Source organism: Chelmon rostratus, chromosome 10, assembly GCF_017976325.1.
Source record: "Chelmon rostratus isolate fCheRos1 chromosome 10, fCheRos1.pri, whole genome shotgun sequence".
NCBI lineage: Eukaryota > Metazoa > Chordata > Actinopteri > Chaetodontiformes > Chaetodontidae > Chelmon > Chelmon rostratus.
In genome coordinates this window covers 4,217,887-4,244,613 of record NC_055667.1, presented here as the reverse complement: position 1 = coordinate 4,244,613, position 26,727 = coordinate 4,217,887, and the positions used below count along the sequence as shown (strand labels likewise).

Genomic DNA, 26,727 nt, shown 5'->3' with positions numbered 1-26,727 from the left:
TTTTACTGCTTGCTATTTTGATATTTTATTCTGTATAGTTTGCTCTTTTTAGCCCTACTTCACAAATTTTCACTTTTTTCACTGTGTTATGCTTACAGTCATGGTACACTTTATTTTCTACACACTGCCATTTGCTGTAGATATTCTTTTTTTTGCAATACTTTTTCAGTACTACTGTTTACTATTTTGCTATTTTATTATTATGTATATAATCTTTTTACTGCTCGCTATTTTGATATTTTATTATGTATAGTTTGCTCTTTATAGTCTTATTTCAGAATTTTTCACTTATTTCACTGTGTGTAATGCTGCTGCTGCACTGCAATTTCCTAGCTTCGGATAAATAAAGTATATCTATCTATCTATCTATCTATTTTTAAACTGTGATACATTTCCACAGGACATGTATTTCTGAGTGTAGATTCTAGTATTAGAGATAGAAGTCATGTGCTCTTATTGCCGTGTTATGCCACAGCTTTAAAAGTGAAAAAGGTTAAAGCGACACTCCACCAATGTGTGGTTTACTTGTCATGAGGCTAACTACTCGGTCAGTTGTTTAATGTCTTGCTCACTAAAGTTTGGAGAACAGCCTTGATGATGTCACCGGGGTTATTCAGCTCTTAGCAGAAAGCCTGCATTACACACTTAGGAATGTTCAATAGACAGACTGTGTAAATTACTCCATCTCTCAAACAGCACTCATTTTGTTCAGCACATGCACATATAAACAAGAACTTTTTTTTTCCATTCTTATTTCGGGCCTGCTGTGATGAACAAACAGTAGAACAGGGACGTGCGGAACTGGGCTGGTTTTGTTTAATCTCAGTTAGTAATTTGACTTTCATTCTGGGTTTTCCTTTCACATGTGTACATTAACTGTGTATGTACTGGGCCGGGCATGTTTGCTTTACGCTGCAAAGGAAATGGCTGTAAATGAGGAATTCAGATTAGATAGCAGATCTTCAGTCCTCAGACCAAAAAACCATTTATCTTAACATTGCGGTTGTCAGGTGAAAACCAAGTAAAGGAATTTTCATTGTTTCCCACAATTTGGCACGGTGCAGTTATCTGCGGACTGCAGGGCTGCCCCAGCTGCAGCTGTTTAGTCCGTTTTTTTTGCCAGGTATATTTCATGGTGCCAGGTTCAGTTAATCATGTCACAAAACCCTGACGAAATGAGAGCACATACGATGGAAAATACAGTCTTATTCATTCAAGAAAATACAAATTTAGGGTGAGATACCTTTAATGTACACTGAAATCTAGCCTGTGGATTCCCCAGAAAATGACATTTTGGCACACATAGAAAAAGGTGCACACTTAATGCTCTCCCTTGTGCAGGTTTAGTTTGATTCCAGTGCCCATTTTTTGTTTAGAGTTTAAACTTTTTCTTTTCACTCTGCTTTATGGAGTGAAATTAGCGTCAATGTGTTTTATGATCCACAAATTTAAAAAAAAGGGATTTGTAAATCTGATGTTCACAAATGTGTCTTGTGTCTCTTCCCTTAACGTTCCAACAATGTCAGAATATGATGTTTTCCTCATCGACAGGTTGAGATTCATAAAACTATACACATTCTGCAGAACTGGCTACACACTGAACACCCAGATAAACAGCTGAACGTGCTACATGTTCTAAAATGGTCCAACAAACATCCTGGGTTTTAATTAGGTGTCATGTCTGGTATAATCCTGAAGAATCAACAGCACATACAGTATATACAGACTAATGCAGCTGCTAGAGGTGCAAGAGGAGTGTGCTCCCTACAAAAACAGAAATCATTACTGTAAATCCTCTTAGCGTGACACCTGCTGCTCCTCGCTCCAGTTTCCATTATCTCCTGTACGTCAAATAGCTGACAATCCTTGCTGGAACTCTTTTCTGTTGGAAAAACAGGCTCTGAACCACTGAGCTTTTCACGCTTCACATGCACGCTAACATAAAAGCAACAGCAGCATTTTTTCTGCACCGTTTCTGTGCTCTTGCTGCGTTTCTCTTCTCATGGCATATTTTTGAGAGGATGTGTCCACTTGATGTGACTCATTAAATCAGTGTCAAAATGTTAAAAAGCTAATGTTACAAAATGTTTCGCTATAAATCAAATAATCTGAATTAAAATGTGAATGCATAGCCTATGTAGCACCAGCTTACAGAGGAAATAAAAGCAATTCTTTCAAATGAGGAATCTGCTCACAGCTGGTTTTAAATTACTTTGATCATTTCACTTTTGCGGTTTTTGGCATCTGATCAGGACCATTTTTACAGGAAAACACATTTGAGATCCCTTTATTATAAATCATTAAAACTGACACTACTTTGACTCCATCCTGGCCGTCAAAGGAAAATTTACCAGTGAAACAGAAAAAAAAAGCGTCCAGCAAACCCACCAGGTGGAGGCTAACGTTGCTTCCACAAAACTTCTCTCTGAATCGCCTTGAGCAGGAAAATAAAGTCAGTGTGTGAATCTGTTTTTGTCTTGTCATTTCTAAGTTGACTGCCCACAACCACACTGACTGCTTAGGAAGTGGATGAGATTAGGAAGAAAAGACATCCTGTCCCACAGTAAACATCACATCTGAGGTACTGCAAAGATGCAGTATGGACTATACATCCACTTGCAAGTGGGAAGAGGCTCAACTCTGACCAGCTGACAGCTATAAGTATAAGTAATGATGTATGTTTAAGTCCTCTGTGACAGCCTGTCAGCAAAACACAATGAACTCTGCAAGAGACACTGGCCCCGGGCCGGAAACATGGAGAGATTTCCTATTTAAGATGAAGGGTGTTTCCTCAGTCTGAAGACATTAACCTGCAGCATGTGTGTGAGTCTTTGCAGGCAAGACACATGATCAACAATGAGCCCCACGCCGGGGCCACAACCACTAAAAGAACTCAAGTCATTTGCATTATTACATTTTATTGTCCAGCTGTTATTTCTCAGCACATTATGCTGGAGTGGAGAGTGGAGAGCACGCACGCACGGAGAGAGAGAGATGTGAGCGTCATTGGCAGGTCTACATACAAAGCAAAACCAAAAAAAATCTGTCCGAGAAAGTGAAGTGAAAGACCGTGATGGTAGATTTGTTGTTTCTTCGCGCTGTTTTTGATCTCCAAGGTGACAACCTGAAGGAACGAAATGAAAACGGCTCCACTTCTTGAATGGCTGTGCGTCATCGCAGCAGATCCAGGGGCGAGCACGCCTCCCGCCGTGCCAAATATAAAAGCTGCTCTCCTCCGACTTCCACAGACTGGACCCGTTTTTCTCCGGTGATGGACAAGTGAAAGTAAACAGATGTCCTCTCACTTTCAACAGTCAAACGTTTTGTTTCCGTGTGTTCACACATAGAGGCACAATGGATTTAAACTTCACGCTCTCAGGGCGCGACTTGGCCGGCTTTGGCGAGCTGGCGCAGAGACTCTTTGGGAATAAGTCCCTGTTTCCACTGGATAACAGCACCACTGCGTCCCCATCGGAGGAGGAAGACCTGGAAGTCAACACGGACGTGTACTCCAAAGTGATAGTCACCGTCATCTACGTGGCTCTGTTCGCTGTGGGCTTTCTGGGGAACTCCATCACCCTGTACACCCTGCTGACCAAAAAGACCCTGCAGAACCTCCAGAGCACCGTGCACTACCACCTGGCCAGCCTGGCCGTCTCCGACCTGCTCATCCTGGTGCTCTCGATGCCCATCGAGCTGTACAACTTCATCTGGTTCCACCACCCGTGGGTGTTCGGGGACGCCTTGTGCAGGGGTTACTACTTCCTCCGGGACAGCTGCTCCTACGCCACCGCGCTCAACATCGCCAGCCTGAGCGTGGAGCGATTCATGGCCATCTGCCACCCGTTCAAAGCCAAGAGCATCATGTCCCGCAGCCGCACCAAGAAGCTCATCAGCGCCATGTGGTTCGCGTCCTTCGCCCTCGCCACGCCGATGCTCTTCATCATGGGCCAGGTGATGCGCAACGGCGAGAAGATCTGCACCGCTACAGTTGCGCCCGTCACACTTAAGATTGTGCTTCAGGTAGGTGGTGGATAATGTCTTATCGCTGGTGCGAGTGTCGACTTTGCGCGTAAATGTGTCCAAAATGTGGGTTCCGTTTTCTGTTTATTTTCACTGGAAACCACGCAAAGAAAATAATCACAGCCTGCGCAGAGAGGATGCTGAGCTAATAAGCTTTAATTCAGTTTATTAAAAGACATTCAGCCATGGGGTTGTTATAGTAATTCCCTTTACTGCAGCTTCATTTCTGTCAGGAAGTGAACAGACAGATTCTCACCGAGATCAACAACATGATGCTGAACGCACGGAAATGATAAGATCCCCAGTTCTTAATATATTAAGATAAAGCTTAATTTTGACTGAAACTTAACGGGAAAAGATGATTAACGGCCACTGAAAAGATGAGCGAACTTAAAGCAGCATGCAGGGCGCTACAGGTGCGGTGTTTTCTCAGGTGGAAGAGGTCCTGGTGGTTCAGCTCCTCTGCATTTGTACATGCTCTGCGTGTAGAGCTGAAATGATTGATGATTAATCCATCAGTAACTACTTTGATCTTTGATCGATCATTGAAGATGTTTTTAAAGTAAAATGCTCTTCCTTTTCTTACATTAATGCAAAGTGAATGTCTTTAGGTTTTGTAGCTGTTTTTAACATTTCCAGCTACCATCTTTGTTTGGATAAGAAACCGAACCCCTTTACAATGACTTTTAACTGATTTGTATAGTTTTTATAGGACCCGGACAATTTTTACAACAGAAAAAGTAAGGATGTAATTTGTGGCTGTCTGGATATGAAAGAAAAAAGAACGAAACAATTAAAAATCTTTTTCATTGTAGCAGACTGAGTTTTTTTTTTTTTTTCATGCAGAGGGGTAGAAGAGCTGAAGGGGGCGGGGGGCTTAATCTCTGCGACCCGAGAGTAATGACAATACATGAGAGGCACAAACTGGGGCTACGTGGACTCGAAATTGCGACGGACAATTTTTTACAATTTCCTCACATTTCACTGTTGTACAGTAATCATTAGTCGCACGTGCTTGATGTGCACATTAAGGATCATGTGACTCAGTGTAAAAAGCTTGTGAGTCATCGGTGAGTGGATGAGAAACACACACACACGAACACAAACACACACACTTCTTCCGTACTCTGAGCGCAGCAGCCCCCTCTAACAAAAAAGGCTATTTCTCAAGTGTGTCCCCGCTGCTCCCTGAGATAAATGTTGTTGCTCTGCAGGTCGTAGGTTGTATAAATGATTAGGCCAGCGTCCCCAGCTTTGTTTACAAAGAGCATACTGGGCATTGGCTCAGAAAACCGAGTGTTGTCAGAGAACTGGAAATGATTCGGTGAGGTGTTTTGCGGAGCCTTGCAGACACTTGGCACGAGACAAAAGCAAACGGGAATGTGACATTAGCTGGCGTGAATGTGTGAAAGTCCATCTTAAGCATCTGTGTAATCACCGGGGTGACTATCATCTGCTGCAGCGTCTACCGCGTCTGGTTTTACTCTCGCCTGCTTCCTAAACTGCACTGATATTTTCCCCATCTGTGCATCTTCTCCTTCTTCCTTCTATGCCTTGTCGTTTCTGTTTTTTTTTTCTTTTGCCTCTTCTGGCCATCACTCCTGCATGACAATAACGATTTGAAACGGTGCCAAGACTAACAGTTCTTATCTTCCCATGCTTTCATTGAGGCTATTGGCATTGGCAAGTGAGGCTCCAGGAAATGGTCTGTGTCAGCGGAGACGCATTTTTCCACACAAGAGGTCAAACCCTACAGAAACCACATGAGATTCATTTCTCCACTTGATGTAAAGAGCAGAACAATAAATATATTCATCGAGTCTGGGGACATTAGATGATGTACACAGAAAATCAGCCAACGATCAAATGACGAAGCGTGGGCATATGAAAGATTCAGTATACGCTGGTTCAGTCGGCGTCCTGCTGCTATGCAGGGTCCAAACACTGCCTGTTTGGACAACAGTGAGTGACACTGAGGAGGGAGAAGGTGTGTGTGTGCACTTGTGTGAGGGAGCTGAAGTAAAAGGGAAAGATGAGGAGGTCAGAGAGCGTGGAGCTAACAGCGCCCGGGGTAGGAGCTCAGTTTTCCCTGTAGTGAGCAGGCAGACTTCAGTTCAGCTGCAGCACTGTGAATAAAGCTGTACTCTAAATGTGAAATATAAATAATGCAGAACATTTGAAAACTGTTTTAACTTCTTCAAACCTTCAAAGGCAGATTCTCTCCGATTGCAAAAATGTCACCATTTGAAACATTTACGAGTTCTTTCGGTTATTATCCTGAAGAGTTCAGTCCTGGTTGATTTGGTCACAACAACAACTGGGATGTCATAGTGCAAGTCTCTGAATTGTGAAGGCAGCAGCACTCGTTGGGTTGTTGCTTTGTCAGAAATACTGACAAAATACTACTAATCAGGACAGCAACTGGTGCACGCAGTCAAACCTGTGCTGGTTTAATAAACCTCATCCTCTATGAACTCTGTGCCTTGCGATACGTAACATTGTGTGTGTGGAATTGCTGCCCTATGTTGATTTGAATGTCGTTGACGCATCAGACGTGTCAAGTGCACTGTCTTATTTAATTAATTTTCTCTGCAGATTGTAAACATTGGGGTCACTGTATATACTGTCACGCATTAATATTTGGTACCAACTGCATCTGCTGTCTGTTGTGTTTTATTGCCTTCTGAAGGCCTAGTCCCAAATGCTAGCTTTATGCTAATCTCTTTTAAAGCTATAATTTAGTCTGTGTACTTGCTACACCATGAGCAACTGTGGTCTGATGCTGCGCATGACGCAAGTAGCTTTCTGCAACAGCAGGACAGTTTTCACAATTTGCTGACATCCTGTAGACCTAACAATTAACCTCTTCATTGGGAAAATAACTGGTAGATTTATCAATAATTAAATAATCCTTAGTTGTGGCCGTTGTATAATTATAGTTTTCATAAAATAACTGTAGTTCGTTTTTTGAGGTATTTTACTCAAGTATTTCAACTTTATGATTCTGATATTACTAAAGCATTGCATTTCAGAGGGAAATATTGTACGTTTTACTCCACAACATTTATTTGACGGCTATAGCTATGAGTTACTTAGTGGATGAAGTTTTTACACACTGCAAAAAGCTTCCTCTTACAAAGTGAATTTTGTCCTATTGACTCAGAAGAGTCTTCTTGAAACAACTGAAAAATCTATCAGGGTATCTATCACTGTCATTTCTCTTTATTCTAGATCAGCGACCTCTTAGAGGTCTTAGATGTTTCTTCAAACAAGTATCATCGATCTCCTAACACAAATACACAAGTCATAAGAGTGTGCATGAGTGTAAAGTATCAAGGTAGACACAGGAGTGGTGTATGAGGGAGGAAGAGAGAGAGGCCAATGGGCTCAGTGAGCAAGAGTTTAATGTCTTCACGGCTGCAGGGTGAGCCAACGGCAACGGAGAGCCAAGTGAACTCGCTGCTGTTGACAGTCAGCGCAGATATTTCCAGTACATTTACATCTGACGTGCTGTGTGTTTAACTCGGTGCTGCTGTGTGCACTTACCTTGGCTTGTATACCTGCGAGTGTGTTCGCTTACTTTGCACTGAGTGGTCTCCTGCTGTGCGGGGGTCTGTGCTCGGGTCGCATGGGGTCGTGTTGTTTGTGCAGCAGGATGAGTTTCAACTGCGAAACCGACCGATTCATCCAGAGAAGGACTTTCACAATCTTTTTTTTTTTTTTTTTTTGATAAGGCTGCAAATGTCTTTCCTCCTGGTAGACACAACTGTTTGCAAAATGGAATATATCATGTAGATGGAAATAAATGGTCGGACACAAACAGTAGGCTTTATCTTTCTCTCTGCAACTAATGCCACAACTCACATGTGATATAACATCTTATTGAATTAAAACCAATCTCTGCATCATCAGCAGGACTAGGAGTGCCAGTATTTGTATGACTATATTGATGCATTTTTACTTGTAAAAAGGAGATATGTAGATATGCAGTCAGGTTAATCTGACTTGAAAAACCTGAAATGACTCTACACATAAAACAACCAACAGTAAGTCACAGTTGAAGTTGAACTAAAAATGTCGACAACAGAGTATAGACAGGCACGCTGCTTGTTTTTTTCAAACATCAAAGGTGAAACAGTTTGACGCTGCGCAGTGAAGACAGTGTTTCTTCTTCCATGAAACAGTGTTTGGCCTACATGCAAAGCAGCAGCCACAGATCTGTCATTTGTTAAATAAGCACAAAGAAATGACAATAATTACCTATCGCTGCATGACAGCTGGCTTCTGTCGTTGTTATAGCCTCTGAAATCAACAGTCGCTTGAACCTTTGACCTTTATTTATTACTGCTTGTTAAGATGCTGTAAATCCTGTTAGGTGTCATTAAAGTTCAGGGTCTTGCAACTTAAACACTGCATTCTTTCATTCAAATTAAAATATGGTAGTTAACACTTCTGTACCATTAACTGATGAGACTGAGGTCGTGAGCATCGTTAGCCTGTATCTCTGTCTCACAGATGTGGAATTGTAAGTGCCACTTTCACACCTCTCATCCGCCCTTTGTGTTTGCTGAGGAGAACAAGTAGGATGTGATTTTTCCATTACCTCAATTCAACTCATTTTACCACCTGCCATTGCCAGAAATTCTGGAAATTTGAGCTCAAATTGAACTTGAAGAGTAGCACATTTATCCTAATTTGTGTCAAACCCAACCCGACTTTTTTTGTCCTGAGGCAATGCTGCACAATTCCCTCAAAGTTCAGCCTGGTGGCACACATTGCACAGTGCAGCATATAGTCCAGAAAAGGCAGCAGATGTTGGGTACAGGAACTGCACAGTGACAGCATGCTCCAAAATCAGAGCCCAGTGGAATACTTTAATTTTTTTCACATGCCATTTTATTGTTTCCCAAATTCTGTGTTTTCTGTTTGCATTTTTTAATACAATTAAATAACAATAAAAAGTATTAAAAAGCTACACGATTATCAATGAATTTGATGGCTTCTGCTAAAACTCAATGCTTTTCTAAACGGAAATCTATAAATGACTGTTAGAACTCTTCAAATTCTTCAGAAGAAGCCAGTCCAGACTTGTGTGGGTCGTAGCCGTCATGTTTGCTTCCACGCAGCGGCAGTAGCTGAACACAGAGCGACAAATTGAGACCATGAGGTCAGCTTTTTTAGTTTGCAGTGACACACATGTAACACACATGTTGGATGAATGGCTGACATTTGTACTGATATTTATGGTCCCCACCGGATAAATCGTAATATAATGATGCCTTTACGTCTAATGTAGTGCCACCAGCAGCAAGTTTTGCAGTAGTTCTGTGAAATATGTCAACATTTTCTGGATGTTTGCCATTAATTCTGGCACATATATTCACATTCCCCTCAGGATTAATTGCAGTCATCACAAAAAAAAGTTTAATATGCCCAATACTTTAGGTTTGTAGGTATTTAGTCATAAACTAATGATATTACCATTAGCTTCAGCGGAACTTTGTTTTAGGGCATAGGTATTAGGGCATTGTAAAAGCATGTTTGGTTTCTCTGCTCTGTAAACGTTAGAGATGACACTAGACAAGAGTCAGATGTGTTTACATCAGTGATTGTTTCTGCAAGAGATTATAAAAGACCACATGACACACGCCTGTGCAGAGACCTTTCACTAAACAATGTCACCATGGCGTAAATATTTGGATAATCCCCTGCTGAAAGTGAGATAGATGTTTTTGTAGATATGAAAAACCAAGTCATGGCAAGGTCATGAACCTGGTGCCAGAGGAGAAGATGAAAAGCCTCTCTACTAGTTGTAAACAGCATTTAAACACTTCCTAAACAGCAGTTAGTTATTCAGGAGTAATAATTCTAATAAATTTTATGAAGGGGCAGAAGAACTTTTCATTAGGATGAAAAAGGACATGCAGTCCATTGTTTTGGTTGTCATGCAAACTTGGGGGACTTTGGGAAATACATTTTTGGGAAATTAAAAAGCCAAAATGTTACATTTATTGTCGTCTGGGTATGAGGATATTTAATTTTATTGTGTACACCTACAGGCAAAAACATTCAGGTGCGAGACAGAAACAATCCTGCAGATCTGAACATGTCTCCCTCGTGCCTGGGATATTTCAGTCCAAGCCTCAAAACAAAATTGAAATTCTGGAGCATGTTAAAATCACATCCTCTCTAGTTTTCAGATTCAGTCATACCACACCTGTCCACTAGGTGCTCTTGCTCACTTTTCTTGCACACCTGTTCCCTCTTGCCTCATCAGCCCTGACATGCTGCCTGTCTACCCAGCTGTACGTCATTGGCTTATTGCCCTTTTGTTTATTCTAATGCAAAGGAACTTGCATAAAGCAACCCGTATGTCGCTGGCGTTCTGTGCGTACGTGTGTAATGTAGCAAAGCCAAGAAGCAATGGAAGAATGTACTTGACGTGAGAAACAATGACTCTGGGGAAGAAATATCTGTGGAGGACAGTGAAATGTCCTCTAAGGACTCAGAGGCAGAGACAATGTTTCTCAAGGGACATTGCTCTAGACAAGTAAGTATCTATTTTCAGACTTATATATTACTGTATATTTCAACATAAACAACGTTAAGTTTGAATTATAAGTACACATTGTGTACACTCCTTTTCACTGTGTGTGTGTGTGTGGGGGGGGGGGGGAAACTACATTACAGAACAGGCAGAAAAGTTTAGTAAATAACTTTTTACATAAGAGGTAACCTGATATAGATTTGTGACCCGGATACTCCCCCAGTCAACAAGTGTCTGCACAGTGACAGTGATTCGTCAGGAGAGGAGCCCCATCACCCAGATCCCCAGAGAGGAGGCGGAGGACAGGGGAGAGGCAGAGGCATCATCAGCAGCAGTCAAGCTGGGCCCTCAACCAGCACATCTGAGGAGAGGTGGAATGATCACACCACCAGGACTCCACCAGCCCTGGAGCTTCTCCAGCTTTTCTTTATCAACTCTGTTTTACAGACGCTGGTTCAGAATACCAACAACTCACCACTCAACACCCTCCAACCCTTGGACTGATCTGTCTTTGCATCTGTTCTCATTCATTCTTGGTCGTGCACATGAGTGTTGTGAGGTGCTATGCACTTACCAATTACTGGTGAGAGGGTAAATTGTACAGCTTGTTCCCAAGATGAGTAATGACAGGCAGGAAGTTCCTCAACCACTGCCAACGAACGAGCAAAGAAGAAACACAGCAGTCTTTGATCGTCTTGGCAAAATAAAGCCACCCTCCAAGGAGCTGAGGGATGCCTGCAAAGCAACTATCCCCCCAGCCAGGAAATTTCAGTTAATGAAACGATGGTTGTCTCCAAAGCCTGCATTGGCCTGGAACAGTACATGAAAAACAAAAACCGGCATGCTGGCCATGTAGACTCTTTGTTCTGGACTCCAGGAGTGGCTACATGTGGGACTGTTCCATGTATGAGGAAAAGCAGGCAAGGTGGCAAGAGGCTCAGTTATGAGTTGTGATTGAGCTCGTTGACACGGTTGCTAAGCACTGGCTACAAACCGTTTGTGGACAGCTTCTACACAAGTCCCACCCCCTACCATGACCTCCTGCGAAAGAGGATCTGGGCGTTTGGAACCATTCGCACAAACAATTGGATACCCAGAAACAAAGGTGAACAGTCTGGACTCCAGATCTCGCCGACTCTCCCTCCTCTTTGTCCAGTGGCTACACAGCCCATGCAGAGGACACAGTGCAAAGGAGGGTCCAAGCTGCACAAAGACATCCCAGTTCCATCAGCAGTCAAAGAATACAATGAGAACGTACTATATATTCAACTGTGTTATATGCCATTTGACACTTAATTGTGAGTTTGATATGTTTTGCCATCTTTTTCAATGCTGTGTCTCTTCTCTCCATCCAGGGGCATGGATGCCCTAATAGGGCACTACAGAGTCCTCCACAAGACCTGGAAGTGGTACAAGACATTTTATCATTTCCTGGATATATTACCATTGTGAACACCTTCATCCTGCAAAGGTAAAGGACACCTATGTATCAGAAGGTGTTCAGAGAGACCCTCTCCGAGCAGCTGGCAGAGATGAGGTCTTCCTCCATAGCCAGACCCCCGCCATCTCCAGCTCCATGCGGAGCACATCACAGGCCATGCTCATTCGGGATCGTCACAATAGCTCGCATGTTGCTAATTATCTGTAAAAAATGAACACAGCCTGAAAATATGTAAATAGTTTGCAGCGTTTTACTTTTTATATAAACAACTTTCCCACGTAGCACTTGTTTTGACTCCTCACATGCACAAAGTTTAGTTTCAGAAATGGAAGAAATGCATCATTCTGTGTTTAGGGGTAAGACTTCATATTATGGTCTTTTATGGACTAAAACGAGAGTGGATGAGACGGTTCTAAGAATGTTTTCTTGAATCCACGTTACGCTAATTTATAAAGAGAACATATTAACGGATGTATTTTCGTGGAGAGAGAAATACATTCTGCCATTAGTTCAACTTAACTGGGCAAGAATCAGTGTGAACACAGAACAGACTTTATTGTCAGTGAGAGAGAAAAGTTTGAGTGACCCTGTCAGTGGTAGCATAGTTAATTTAATGTTGTTCCTCACCCCTTGGGGAGTAAATTGGCTTTGTGCTGACCCCTATCTGTTCCTATTTGTTTGGAAAGTGAAGAGTACAGCTGCTTCATTGCCTCACCATGGCCATCCCAGCAGCTGACTGTGCTCTGCAAGTAAGACAGAGAAAGAGAGGGCTGGCAAATAAAGAAATAATGGACCTCATCTAACCTTGGCGATCTACGATGTAAGCAAGGACATAAAACATGTGTGAGGAATGCACAGCTTCTTCTTCTGGCCAAATGACTGGCAGGTCTGAAATTGTGTTATTGTGCAATGGCATTGAGTCCAGAAACAGAATGACAAAATGTGTAGTTACAGCCTAAAGAGATACAGTACAATTTTCTGATAAACCATCATTTAAAAGATACTGTGACGAAAACAAAGCAAAAATTATTTAGTAACAGTGGCAGGCAGAGCTTGTGGGAGAGTGTGTGTGATAAAAAAAACTGGCTACTTTGTCTCAGTTGTACAAACAAAGATGAACATCACTGCGAACAAATTAGTACTTTGTCTAAAGTAAGACAAAGTAAGGAACTGACTCAAATGCAATTGAATATAATTAGAAAATATACTGTCATTACTGCAAACATGTTTCCAGAACACAAATGCATGTGGTTTGTCATTAATTGTTCCCAGTGGAAACGCAGTATAGTTCTGCATTAAGCTACAACTACTGAGTAAAAGAAACATCTTTAAAGCTGTGTGGCCTATAAATAATGTGCAACAGCACTAAAGCTTACACAAGATTCCCCAGGTCCTCTGGCTGTATGGCCATGACAAATAATGTAGACAGTTACCCAGGGTATTAAATAATAAGGGGCCTACTGAAACTGGATTTTTGACAGTGATACCAATGTTTGGGAGCTTTCATATAACAAACAGTATTTGGCCACATAGGGGCAGGCTGATCAGATTGCACAGCATCCTCATGACTTCTCTGCCTCTCCTCTCAGCCCCAAACAAACAACTGCCAACTTCTGCAGCCTGCTACTCCGCAGCTACCCCACCATTCAACACCCCCAAACTCTGCTGGATCTTGACAAACTACTATAACTCCCATACAACATCGATCCCCCAAAATGACTTTCTTCCTGTCATGTCACAATGGAGTTCCCCTCTCCTCATGAACAGAAGGTCTCAGCACATGCGTAGAATTTCTCAGCATCATCTCATCATCGGCTCTGTTACACCTCCTTTCCGTCGCCTCCTCTGTTCCGTCTCTCGACGGCCACATCACGTTAAACAATGCATGCAAGATGGAGCCAAAGCCGCGGCACCAGTTCCCAGCCCCCCAATCTTTTTCTTTCATGACAACCACCAAGCCAGAAGACATCCGCCTGTTCACAGATGCAGCCCCTTCCGTCAGCTTTGGTAACAGCCTGAATTCACAACTCTTGCTCCCCCTCTCGCCACCTGTGAAATGTACCCAGTCATCATAGCAGCGATTCTTTGGGGCCACGAACAATCCAAGAAGACCATCGCCATTTCCATCCCATCTCCAAGCCGGCAGCTCACACTTGCCCATCATCGCATTCCATCCATCCATGACCTGGATCTCTCCCTTCATCCTCTCATCCCTCACCCTTCTTACCCTATTCCTTCATCCCTCGATCCTCATCCCTCTTTCCCCTCATCCCACCCCTTCCTCCCTCCCTTCACCCTTATCCTAATACACTGCTCACAAAAATTAAAGGAACACCTTTTTCATTGGCCCTGGCATGAATTGAATTAAACCTGTCTGATAATTTTCTGGTTGGTTAAGCAGCTGAGGGCCTCGTTAATCAATTTCAGCTGTATTGGTGTTCATGGAATAAACAACAGGTGCACTTCAGTGGCAACAATTAGAAAACCCTCAAAACAGGACTGGTTTTACATGTGGAGGTCATTTCAAGTTTCTCCCTCTTCATCTTTTTCGGCTGGTTTTCCACTCGTGCTGATTTTGGCTTGCGTAAATATCCCTACTGGCAGTATGAGGCGATTCCTTAACCCTACAGAAGTTGCACAGGTTGTCCAACTTCTCCAGGATGGCACATCCACCCGTGCTGCAGCAAGAAGGTTTAATGTGTCTCCCAGCACAATCTCCAGAACATGGAGGAGATTTCAGGAGACTGGTGGTTATTCTCGGAGAGCTGGACAGGGCCGTAGAAGGTCCTCAACCCCTCAGCAGGACCGATACCTGCTCCTTTGTGCAAGGCGGAACAGGCTGAGCACTGCTCGTGCCCTACAGAATGACCTCCAGAGGGCCACTGGTGTGAATGTCTCTACCCAAACAATCAGGAGCAGACTTCATGAAGGTGGCCTGAGGGCCCGACGTCCTGTAGTGGGCCCTGTGCTCACTGCCCAGCACCGTGGAGCTCGACTGGCATTTGCTCAAGAACACCAGAATTGGCAAGTCCGCCACTGGCGCCCTGTACTTTTCACAGACGAGAGCAGGTTCACCCTGAGCACCTGTGATAGACGTGAAAGAGTCTGGAGAAGACAAGGAGAACGCTATGCTGACTGCAACGTCGTTCAACATGACAGGTTTGGTGGTGGGTCAGTGATGGTCTGGGGAGGCATATCCATGGAGGGACGCACAGACCTCTACTGCCTAGGAAATGGTGCTCTGACTGCCATAAGGTATCGAGATGAAATCCTTGAACCCATTGTCAGACCCTACGCTGGTGCAGTAGGTCCTGGTTTCCTCCTAATGCACGATAATGCCCGGCCTCACGTGGCAAGAGTATGTAGGCAGTACCTGGAGGATGAAGGAATTGAAACAATTGAATGGCCTTCACGATCCCCTGACTTAAACCCAATACAACATCTCTGGGACATTATGTTTCGGTCCATTAGGCGCCGCCAGGTTGCTCCTCAGACTGTACAACAGCTCAGGGATGCCCTCACACAGATCTGGGAGGAAATGCCACAAGACGCCATCCGTCGTCTCATTAGGAGCATGCCGCGACGTTGTCAAGCATGCATACAAGCTCGTGGGGGCCACACAAGATACTGAAAAGCATTTTGAGTAGCAAAAATTAAGTTTTGGAAAAAATGGACTAGCCCTTAACATCTTCATTTCACTCTGATTTTACGGTGTCTACACAATTGCGCCCTCTGTAAGCTGAAAACTTTTATTTCCATTAAAAGACTTGGCATCCTTTTGTTCCTAAAACAGTGCCCTGTCATTATTGGTATAGATATCCAACTTCATATTTTGATCTGATGTATCTTATGTGTTTCTTTAAGGTGCTCCTTTAATTTTTGTGAGCAGTGTATATTATCCTTCATTATCTATGCTCTCCTCTATCCAAAATATGCCTCAAATTATTGTAAATCCCTCTCTTTTTGGTACGTTTTGTACCAAAGCACAGTATCTTAAAAGCACCAGTGGAAAATGAAAACTCTCAACCTAGCCTCATGCTTCAAAACGTTTTTAGACAAACCTTCAAGATGAACTCTAGTTGATTGATGAATATTAACACTGCCTTATCCATACAGACAGCTCACTGACATGAAAGCAAGTCTTTTAACACAGACCAAACATACAGTGTCTCCTGTGGGAGTCGTCAGACTGAGGTGAAAGCTGAGTGGGGGCAAGATCTAAGGAATGTGTGAAGCACAATGATGAAAACACACCATAGAAGGGATGATGGAGCTTTTGCGTTGTACTGTGCTTGTCAATGTGTGTGTGTTGGGTACAATCATGTCTGTTTGTCCTTGTTGTCATACAGCACATGTACCATACGTGCCAGCGAACAAGGGAGTGAGCTGTCAGCCAGACTGAACAGAGAAAACAAGCCATACACAAGGAGACACAAACAAGTATTCAGGGTTCTCTGTTGTCCTTGTCCTCCTCCTCCAAACTAATAAGACTAAAAGTATTACCAACACAAAAATCAAGAGTGATTGGAAAATCAGCAGGGCATGAAGGCTCAGGCAAGAAATATTGCAAACATATAAGAGGTTGTTTCACCTCATCTCTGGCAATTGTTTGATGTAGTGCTGCATCATTAAGTGACATCTCATCAAAACAGTCATGCTGACCGACACGCTCGGCTCCACCGTGTGCATCTGTCATTATTTAAACTCATTCTCTAGTTTTTATAGCAGTGTAGCACTAACAGGGTGTATGTACATCTGTCTTGATAGGAGCATAGCCTGGCCTGTTTCATCTACAATTACATGCTTTAATGGATGTTCCAGGTGGACATTTTATTGCTAGAAGGCAAACAAAGTAAGCTGTTCTACATGTACACATTGTTGTGTGCTCCTCTCTCACCTCCCCGTCAGCAGCCCAGAGTAGAGAGTAGAGCAGAGCGTATTATAGTTGCGCTGTTTAGATAACACATTATTTCGCTGTGGTTTGCGGCCTGATCACCCCAGCATTTAAAACAAATTTCAATTTCGTGGCAAAATCAATTCATCTAAATAGAATTGCGAAGACAAATGGATTCACTCAAAGACAAAACGACTCTCAAGTGGCCAAACAAGCTTCCCATAAATGGGAATTGTGGCAGTTCTTGGCTCACAAACAGTGACTTAATTAGATAGAATGGATTAATGTGTCGGAACAAAAGACCCCACCAAGTGGATGAAAACTGAATTGCAACAACAACAATGACAATAAGAAACTTTTTTTTTTTCCAAGAAATATAGCTCACAGTGCTTTCCAACAAGAAAACACATGCACCAAGTGAAATGTCAGCATGATTCTGGAGCTCTTTGGCTTTCTTGGGAGGAATCAGTCCCATGGGGTGGATCAGCCTGACCTCTCTCTCACCCTCACCCTCTCGGGGAGCACCCCCACTTGGCAAGGTTGTAGCTGGAGATGCGACGGCTGCGTTTGTCAGAATTTGTTGAATTCAGAGTTTGTAGCTCTCTTTCTTTCGAGGCTGGCTGGATGCCAGCCTTCAGTGTGTTTTGTAGAGCTCAGGGATCATTGTACGTTGCAAAGGGGGCAGCACCAGGCTGGGCTCACATTCCAGGAAGGCGATGGAGTAGATGGAGTAGAGGAAAGCAGAACAGAAAACAAAAGAAAATAAAGAGCACAGAAGAAAGAAGAGCTAAAAAGGAAGAGCAGGAGGAAGAGAGTGATCTTTGGACCTCCTCTGTAATCATGTCTGGTAAGAGGGGCGGTGTCTGATGCCAATGCCAAGACTTTACACCTCCCACCGCTAAATCTCTGCTGTCTGATTCTTTTCAATGAATTAATGCTGTTGAACTGAACACACCTGTCCAATTCACCCATATTTGAAAGCTTGGCCTTCTCAGCTACTGAAGGCTGCCAAACGCTTTGTGAACAACCTGGTGGGTTAATAGCAAAACTGCATAGACAGGGTTCATCCTCACGTATCGCACGTGCCACAGCAATGAAAAACACTGTTAATGACAACTGTGTGCTGTTTATTTTTATATCAGCTCCAGAATAAATACAGAGCCAGAATAATAGCAAGTCCTGTGTGGCCGTGGTGTCCCTCCTGCACCGTAGACTTAAGGGGTCACATTCACAGTAAGTCCAGATACATTCCTTTGGTTATCCCTCCAGCCCAGCAGGCCTGTTTCATGCCCCAGGGGTCTTTAAACAGGTTTAGGAATGTTTACTCTTTGGAGGGAATAAAATTGTGACATACAAATTTGAAATCAAGCTAGTCACTGACAGTCTCTCCAGCAGCAGAGGAAGGTTTGATCTTACCTAAAAATGTAACTGACACAAAACAGAGCTGCTCATCCAAATGTCACACTGAATAACAGCAACAGCTGTCGTCTTTGGCTAATTGTAAAAACCTCCTGACTTCTTTCTGGACAGGTTTTTGCACAAAACTCTCAGCAATGTTGTCCTATTGTTAGTATTTATTTTCATGTGAATGCTCTTTGCAGATGCTGAAGATGGTTTGTCATTCAGGCAGAGTGTCTGTGGTGACTTTCACATATGGGGAAGTCACATATATACACTGTTTTCACTCCTGTTCAGAAGAGTCAGGACACGGCGATGACAAAAGTAAAAGAACAGCAGAGATGTAGGATAAACATTTGACAATTTTGGGAATTGCTGGCAAGGCCACCAGCACAACACCAATATGAATGGGGTGGACAAAATTTAGTCAGGTGAGGTATTCAGGAGATGGATGCAGTGGACTGCAGCTCTGCTCTTCACTCCCAACTGAAACACAATCTGTACCTGTTTAAAATGTTGCCACATTTGTAAGGAACATGCATTTGGAGGATGAGCGGCAGAGCTGAGTCTCTGTCAATGCCAAACAGCTTATTCTGCTGTTGTCTCCTGTTTGGTGTTTTGGATGATTGAAGTCTGAACAAACAAGACACGTTGGCAGTTTAACAGTTTATTCATCGAACAAACAGGAGCCGCAGTGGCCTCTGGAAGAACCATACACAGCCTCAACAGCATGGCACCCCCTCCACATGCTGGTCACACACTGCTGGGGGATGGCATCCCATTTATCAACCAGCATTTGTCAAGTCAGCCAGCGTGGTTGTGTTGGTCACTCTGGCACGAACAGCACGCCCAAGCTGATCCCACAAGTGTTCAATGGGGCTGAGGTGAGGACTGCTGGCAGGCCATTCCATCCTCTTCACGGGAGGTGGTCTCTGATGAACCCCGCTCTGTGGGGGCCAGCGTTGTCATCTTGGAGGATGGAGTTTGGTTCCAGACTGTGGAGATACGGGATTGCCACTGGCTGCAGAATCTCATCTAGATTATATCTCTGCATTGAGACTGCCTCAAATGATGACAAGCCTAATTTTTTCCAGTAAGGGAGATGCTGCCCCACACCATCACACTGCCTCCACAAAAATATGTTACTCTATCGGCGCAGCAATCAGCCCAGCATTCTTCTCCACGCTTTGACCCTACAATCCAACTGCCATAGGCAGAATTTGGACTCATCACTGAACATAACATTCCTCCACATGTTCAGGTTCCAATGCAAACAGGCCTAGCAGTCATGGCAGACCTCTGGCAGCCCTATGAGACCAGAGATTGGCTGCGTGCAGTCTGTTCCGGATTGAGCTGCTGGCCACATCGTCCTGCAAATCTGAAGAAGACTGCCTACGGTTGAGGAAGTGGTCTTCTGAGGATTCCCACTTCACAGCCTGTCTCTGACATCCCTCCTTATATAGCCTTCAGTTTGGAGATGGTACTAGGGCTCACTCTAAATAATGCTGCAACTTGGTTTTGCAGCACACCAGCCTGAAGTTGCTCTATCCAGATCAGTCAAATGTGGCATGACGATTCTTGCCAGTCAGGCACCTGATTGTCAGGACCTGGGGGTACCAGAAGCTCAAAACAAGAGTCAGTCGCAACAGCAGAAAAAGCTTTGGCATTGTCAGAAGATTTGGCCATTTTTTTCATGGGCGCAACCCACATACTCAGCTCTGCTGCTCATCCTACAAATGCACGCTCACAAAATGTGGCACCTTTCAAAAAGGGAAATAAAACAGGCTTTCCAACGGTATAAGATAAAGAAGCAACACAAACAAGCTTACTTTAGTTTGTGTGTCTCAAACATCCAAAACCCTCAGCAGACGTGGGACGTGCCTGTTAAGCCTCCTCAGAGAAAAACATTTGAGCTTGCCATTGCACTTCATTCAACTTGTTTCACCATTTAGCAAGTGGCCGACTGGACTTTTCACCTTTACTGGCTGGTTTGTTAGCATTAGCTTGTGCCACATTCAAGTGCTTCTGTGTTTATCAAGTAATGGATGATTGAAGTTCTGTGAGCCTGTATAAAGACACATTTTGTCTGCTAGATGTGGATGTAAATGACTTCTGGCACTACACGTCAGTGCTCTCATTATCTTCAAGCCTCAGCACATCTTTTCAGAGAAAAGTCTTCCTCTGCTCGAGTTCGGTTTGACATTTCTTTGTAGGTGGCAGGACGCCATAGTGGCAGGTTAATGTCTGTTTCTAGACATCTCTCGCACTGGGTCGCAATGATGCACTCTTGTACATCATTGCACTGGGTCAAATGTGTTGACAAGGAATACCTGTGGACGAGTCTGAGTTTTGTGGTTTTCATCCATAAATGTTGCATTACCACCATCTGCTGCTGCTAGAAACTATTTACAGCATCCACCCAAAGTGATCCCATTCACAACACTGTCCATTCTGTAACCCAGAACCAATTCAGCTGCTGCCTGGTACACAAAGGCACATTTGAAACAACTGAATATTACACATTTCAGATTCCTGTCACGCATGCATATCTATTTTGTGTACTCATGCATGTAATAGCAAATTCAGATTTTTTACCTTATAGTTTCATATCCACTGTTACCTTGCAGTTTAACAGGCAACATTGGTTTCTTTTAACCATGAACGTTCTCCAATCTGAGCTAAGTTATTTTAACACTGATGACAAAAGTTCCCGAAACAACATGCCAGATCAGAAAATGAGTCATTGGTCCTATATTAGTTACAAAAATATTTATATTAAGGACTGAATAAATGGCTGGACTACAAATGCAGGGCCCAGATTAAGATGTTTGAGAAAAAGGATTAATTATCACAAAAGGTAAATACAATCCTTGCAGATCAGGTGAGTCAGCAGGATTTCAATTGGTGGACTGGAACTTCACCAGTGAAGAAGGAGCTGAGCCGAAAGGCAAAGCTCTCGATTTACCGGTCAATCTACGTTCCCACCCTCACCTATGGTCATGAACTTTGGGTCATGACCGAAAGAACAAGATCTCGGATACAAGCGGCTGAAATGAGTTTCCTCCGCAGGGTGGCAGGGCGCTCCCTTAGAGATAGGGTGAGGAGCTCTGTCACTCGGGAGGAGCTCAGACTAGAGCCGCTGCTCCTCCACGTTGAGAGGAGCCAGCTGAGGTGGCTCGGGCATCTTTACCGGATGCCTCCTGGACGCCTTCCTGGGAGGGTGTTCCGGGCATGTCCCACCGGGAAGAGGCCCCGGGGAAGACCCAGGACACGCTGGAGGGACTATGTCACTCGGCTGGCCTGGGAACGCCTCGGGGTCCTCCCGGAAGAGCTGGAGGACGTGTCTGGGGAGAGGGAAGTCTGGGCATCCCTGCTTAGACTGCTGCCCCCGCGACCCGGCCTCGGATAAGCGGAAGATAATGGATAGATGGATGGATGGACTGGAACTGGGTAGACTTAGCAGGTGAGACACAAGGAGAGCACAGCTTAGTAACTCAGAAAAAGGCAAAACAAAAACTGGAGCAAAGAACAAGGCACCAGGAGAGCTGAGTGGTCAAGATGTGTTACCAGGTTAGAGAGCACAACGGTCTGGCAAAGACTGGTGAGGAGATCTGGATATTTATCCTGTGGCTGGTGATTATGGATTGGCTGCAGCTGTGTTGGCTGACTGGCACAAGGAGCAGGTGTAGGTGAGCAATGATTAAGGAGGAACCGCCCAGTACACACACACACACACACACACACACACACACAATGACAGACACAAGGAGTGGACTCACAAGGCACAAAGGACAGGGGGGAGATACAAGGAAGGGGCAGAGGAGGCAGAGGCTTCCTAACGTGTGTCATTCTTGATGTCATTTAATTTGGAGGACTTGTTCATACACACTGTGTGTGAGGAGATACAACCCTGATTAGCAAAAAGAAGAGACACTGTGCAAAATGTAAATAAAAACAGAGTGCAATGATTTGCATGTTCTTTTCAACCCGTACAGTATTCAGTTGAATATGACAACAACACTCAGTAAGCGTTTGGTAACTGAGGACACTGATAGCTGAAGTTTTGAAAGTGAAAAGTGAAAGTGACGTGCACTAATGCACCCCAATACTACCACAGATGCTGGGTTTTAAACTTTGTGCTGTTATCTATCTGGACGGTCCTTTTCCTGGAGGATATGACGTCTGCGGGCCCAGACAAGTTGGCGGTGTTCCTGGATGTTGATGTATGGCTTTCACCTTGCATGGTAGAGTCTTAACTTGCATTTGTAGATGCAGCGACTGAGTTTTTCTGTGTTCTGTTTTCAGAAGTGCTCGGAAGCCCACGTAGTAACATCCTTTATGCAATCATGTCGGGATTTGATGCATTGCCTGAGGGATTGAAGGCAATCAGCGTTGGCTTTCAGCCTCACTTGCAGAGATTTTCCGGATTCTCTGATTTTTTTTATGATATTATGGATTGTAAATGGTAAAATCTTTAACTCCTTGAAATTGTGAGAAACATTGTTCTTAAACTGTTGAACTATTTGCCCATGCAGATTTTCATGAAGCGGCGAGCCTCGCTCCATCCTTGCTTGTGAGTGACTGAGCCTCATTCATGATGCTATCACCTGTTACCAATCAACCTGTTTACCTGTGGAGTGATCCAAACAGGTGTTTTTGGAGTGTTCCACAACTTTCCCAGTCTTTTGTTGCTCCTGTCTCAACTTGGTTGAAATTTCTGCAAAGCAACAATAAAAATCTTTGCAGTTTGAACATAAAAAAATTCTTCTTTGTACTCAAGTTGAATTCAATTGAAAATAGGTTGAAGAGGATTTTGAAATCTTTTTTTGAATCGGGGTTGTAGGAATTAATCCCAACTTTACTTTTCATTTTCTGCTTATGCTCTGATGATGAAAAAACAGATGAGAAACTGTATTGGGGAAATTCAAAGTGAGAAAAAAACTCTTCTTTCTTCCAACTTTCCAGCTCACAGTTGTTGTCCAGCAATAGAAATACCCCAACAACACATGTTCAGTATTAACATGGCTTGTTAGCCAGTGACGTTCTCAACACTGGAGACACAGCAGTTAATTCATAGTTAAAATAACTGAATTGGCTGGTGTCTGTATCTTCACAGCAGCTTAAATACTACACTGCTCTGTTTTTCTCTGCCTTACCTCTGTCTGTCTGTCTCTCACAAACATGGACAATACAGTCAGTGACAATGAGAGTATATTAGATTTGTTATACAGGTACCTGCTGGGTCTCTCCCCCCCTACCCCCACAGGCTCATACCTTTGAGTTTTTATCAAAGAACCAGATATTTTCTAACACGGTTGTTCATTTTTAACTGATGAATCAGCTGGAAGAGTTTCCTGCCCACTGGCCACGGAGCAGCTCTAACTGTGAGTCATCAGACATTTTCTATGGAGCAACAGAAAAGTCTTTCACTTTTGAAATCAGGAATGCTTAAAATAACTCTTCTAACCTCACTGCTATTGCTGTGAGCTTATAATTAAAATACCAACATTTTTATCAACATTTTATTAACAGTTTAGGCAGATTATACTGAGCAAATGTTGTAAAAGCTTAGGCGGACAACCTCACTGACACACACCTCACAGACTGAGTGATGCTGGCCTTGTCAAGTTATGAACTGAACATTAAAGCACCGGTGGAGAGCAAAATAAAATGCACATATCAAATGAAGTCACCATTTTTATGGAATTGGACCATCATTGACAGGGGGGAGTGTTTGCCAATATTCAGTATCACTCCTGTGTTTTGCAGTCATTACTCTACAAGTATAGAATTAAAGCAGGTCTGATTGTTTGGGAACAGAGACTCCCAGTACTTTTAGTGGTTAGTATCTTTAATTAGAAGATTGCTCAGAAACAGGATCCAGACCCTCACTTAAAGGCAGAACTTCTGTTTTTGGTATATACCCCGATAACTTGCCAAACTTTTTATTGAGGTCCAGTGAGGAACAGATTCCCCAAGCTGTGAGAGAAACAAAATTCTGTCATCAGCATCCAGATCATTGAGAGGATCCATTTTACCAAGGTTACCAGCATGTATGCTTCCACTTCACCTGGTCGACCGCCTTCTGTGGACTGAGTGTAAGGACAGATGATTTTGACTCATTGTTCTGCTTACTAGTATAGTTATATAATATAATAGTTGACGAAACATTAAAAATGGAAAATCAGTTTAAAACCCACCTGATCTGGGTGTATTAAAGTTAAAATATGCTTATTCAGTCTATTGGTTAAAATTTAGGTGACCACCTTTAGGTCTCTACAGGATACAGGTTGATATGATGACTTCTTTCCATTAAGAGCATTGTTAAGACCGCTTATGATATCTCTACAGCACAAGAATGCAGGATACCTTATATATATTATGCAAATGACAATGGGCTAAAAGAAAATTAACTAAATCTGGTAAGTAACAAAATCACCAATTGCCAATTTCAGTTCCACACCATCCTCACGCACTCTTTTCTACTTTTTAACAAGTGGTAAGCTGTACAAAACCCTGAATTTGACAGTTTATCGCAAGTACAGGTTAACATTAAGATGAGAACCAAGACCTCACAACACAAACTGTGGGCAATCTGAGGCCCATCTGAGCTCGTTTGGGACAGAAAATGTAAATCACTCCTACCATTGTCATAATGACAGTGCCTGAGTGCTAAACAATAACTTGATTTAAATGTAAATGAATAGACAGCAACTCAGAACAGTAAAACAACAATAGCATAACACGCAGTCTTGTATTTGACCAGTCATTTGGACCAGTAGAGTCAGACTACCGTGACCAGGAGTCAAACTGTGTTTCTGCTCAGGTGTGGTCGATCTTTTATGCTGACATACGTACCTGCTTCCTGCGGTGAATCAAACATTTCTGTGGCACCTCTGTGAGTGAGGATCAGACGAGCAGGGAACAGAAATCCATGCTGAATGCCAGCTTCTCTTCATATCTGCCTGACACCATCAAATTCTTTGCGGTCTTTACTCTCGTCTGCGATGAGGTCTTTGATGTACTGTCCCTTGTAGTTTAGTGGACTCTTATTGTGAGCTAGTTGGATTGTCTTCTCTTTCACCTGGTCATGATATATCTTGGCAATCATGACATGTGGCTTGTTGCTTGGTTGGATGATTTGGTGAGTCCAGTCTAGTTTACTTCAATGGTGAGTGGCTCTCAGGAGTTTAGGCAACAAGTCTGACACAAATGGGGCTAGCTGAACCTGTTGAGTTAACGCTAGTTAGCCCCTTCATCATCTTCACTCCACTCCTCCAGTGTGTTGTGTCTTTTGGGTCTTTTACCTTTTGAATTTGAAAAATTTGCCACCATCAGTAGAGCTGAAAATGTAGTGCTCACTGTTTAAATCTAGTGAGGGTGGAGGAACTGAGTAAAACACAGTATGGGGATGGCCCCTGCATAGTCTGCTTGCATGTGTGCTGTGTCAGTTACAGTGTTGTCACTGACCAGAGGAGCGGATTGGCCTGGGCCCGGTGCTCCACAGTGTGGCTCACACTCTCTTTCCTGACAGCGGCGCCACCGTCAAGTTTTGTTAGCCTTTGTTTCATTTTTACACCTTAAACTACACTGTACCCACACATTCACATAAACACGACCGATGTTACTGAATAATGCGCCTCACACCTGAATTTTTCCTTCCTTTTATCTTACTGGTTGCAATAAACAACTCATATCTTTTGGCATTTTGCAGCGTTTCCTGTTTTTGTCAGGGCTTACGGGCTGGGCTATGACAGAGTCACAGGAAAGGAAAGCCCTACTCGATCTGCCCTCAACGTTGTCATTATCAGCATTTAGCTTAAAGTATCACTGTGCTTGGAGAGCCCCTAACAGAGCTTGTGTTTTCTCAGAGCTGTAATCATGTAACATAATCTAATGTAATATTTGGACTATCTTGTATATAAAAAACCAAACTAGATGGGAAATGAAATAAAAATGAGTCACAAAAAAGGAACACATGCAAATGTTTGCACCCTTTGACAACACGCTTCCCTGCACAAACCTTCACTTAAATGAATGTTCCCAGCAACTGAGGTGATGCTCAGCTCCTACAACTCAATAACTGTGTCCACAAACAGAGCAGGAAGGGTTTTCACCCTCTAAACTCAAGTTCCGGAAAAAAGAAAAAGAGCACTTCTCTTAATTTAAAATACATTGGTGCTCTTATCAGGGTTGGAAGCCGCCAGGAAATGGACTCACCACCCGCTTTCAGTCACATCCCCCAGAAGAGATAAGTGGGACAGTTAGTCGTAAATCTTTGGTGACAAGGAGGCAAATTAGAAAAATGGGTTCTTAACACTCGATAAGAGTTATATATTGTACACAGTTAAAGCCCTGGCAGCCGTCAGTGAAGGAGACATCAGTCCTGTTGCGTTTGCAGGCCTGCAAAATATTAATTTTAAG

General features: G+C 43.3%; 1 protein-coding gene across 1 annotated transcript in view; it reads left to right on the top strand.

The window, feature by feature from the left end:
- Positions 1-3,354: 3,354 nt before the first annotated feature.
- Positions 3,355-26,727, top strand: part of ntsr1 (neurotensin receptor 1 (high affinity)) — a 44,047-nt gene continuing 20,674 nt past the window's right edge. The window contains exon 1 of the mRNA XM_041946440.1: positions 3,355-4,023. Coding sequence (XP_041802374.1) covers positions 3,355-4,023 — 669 coding nt within the window. The remainder of the gene's footprint in view (positions 4,024-26,727) is intronic.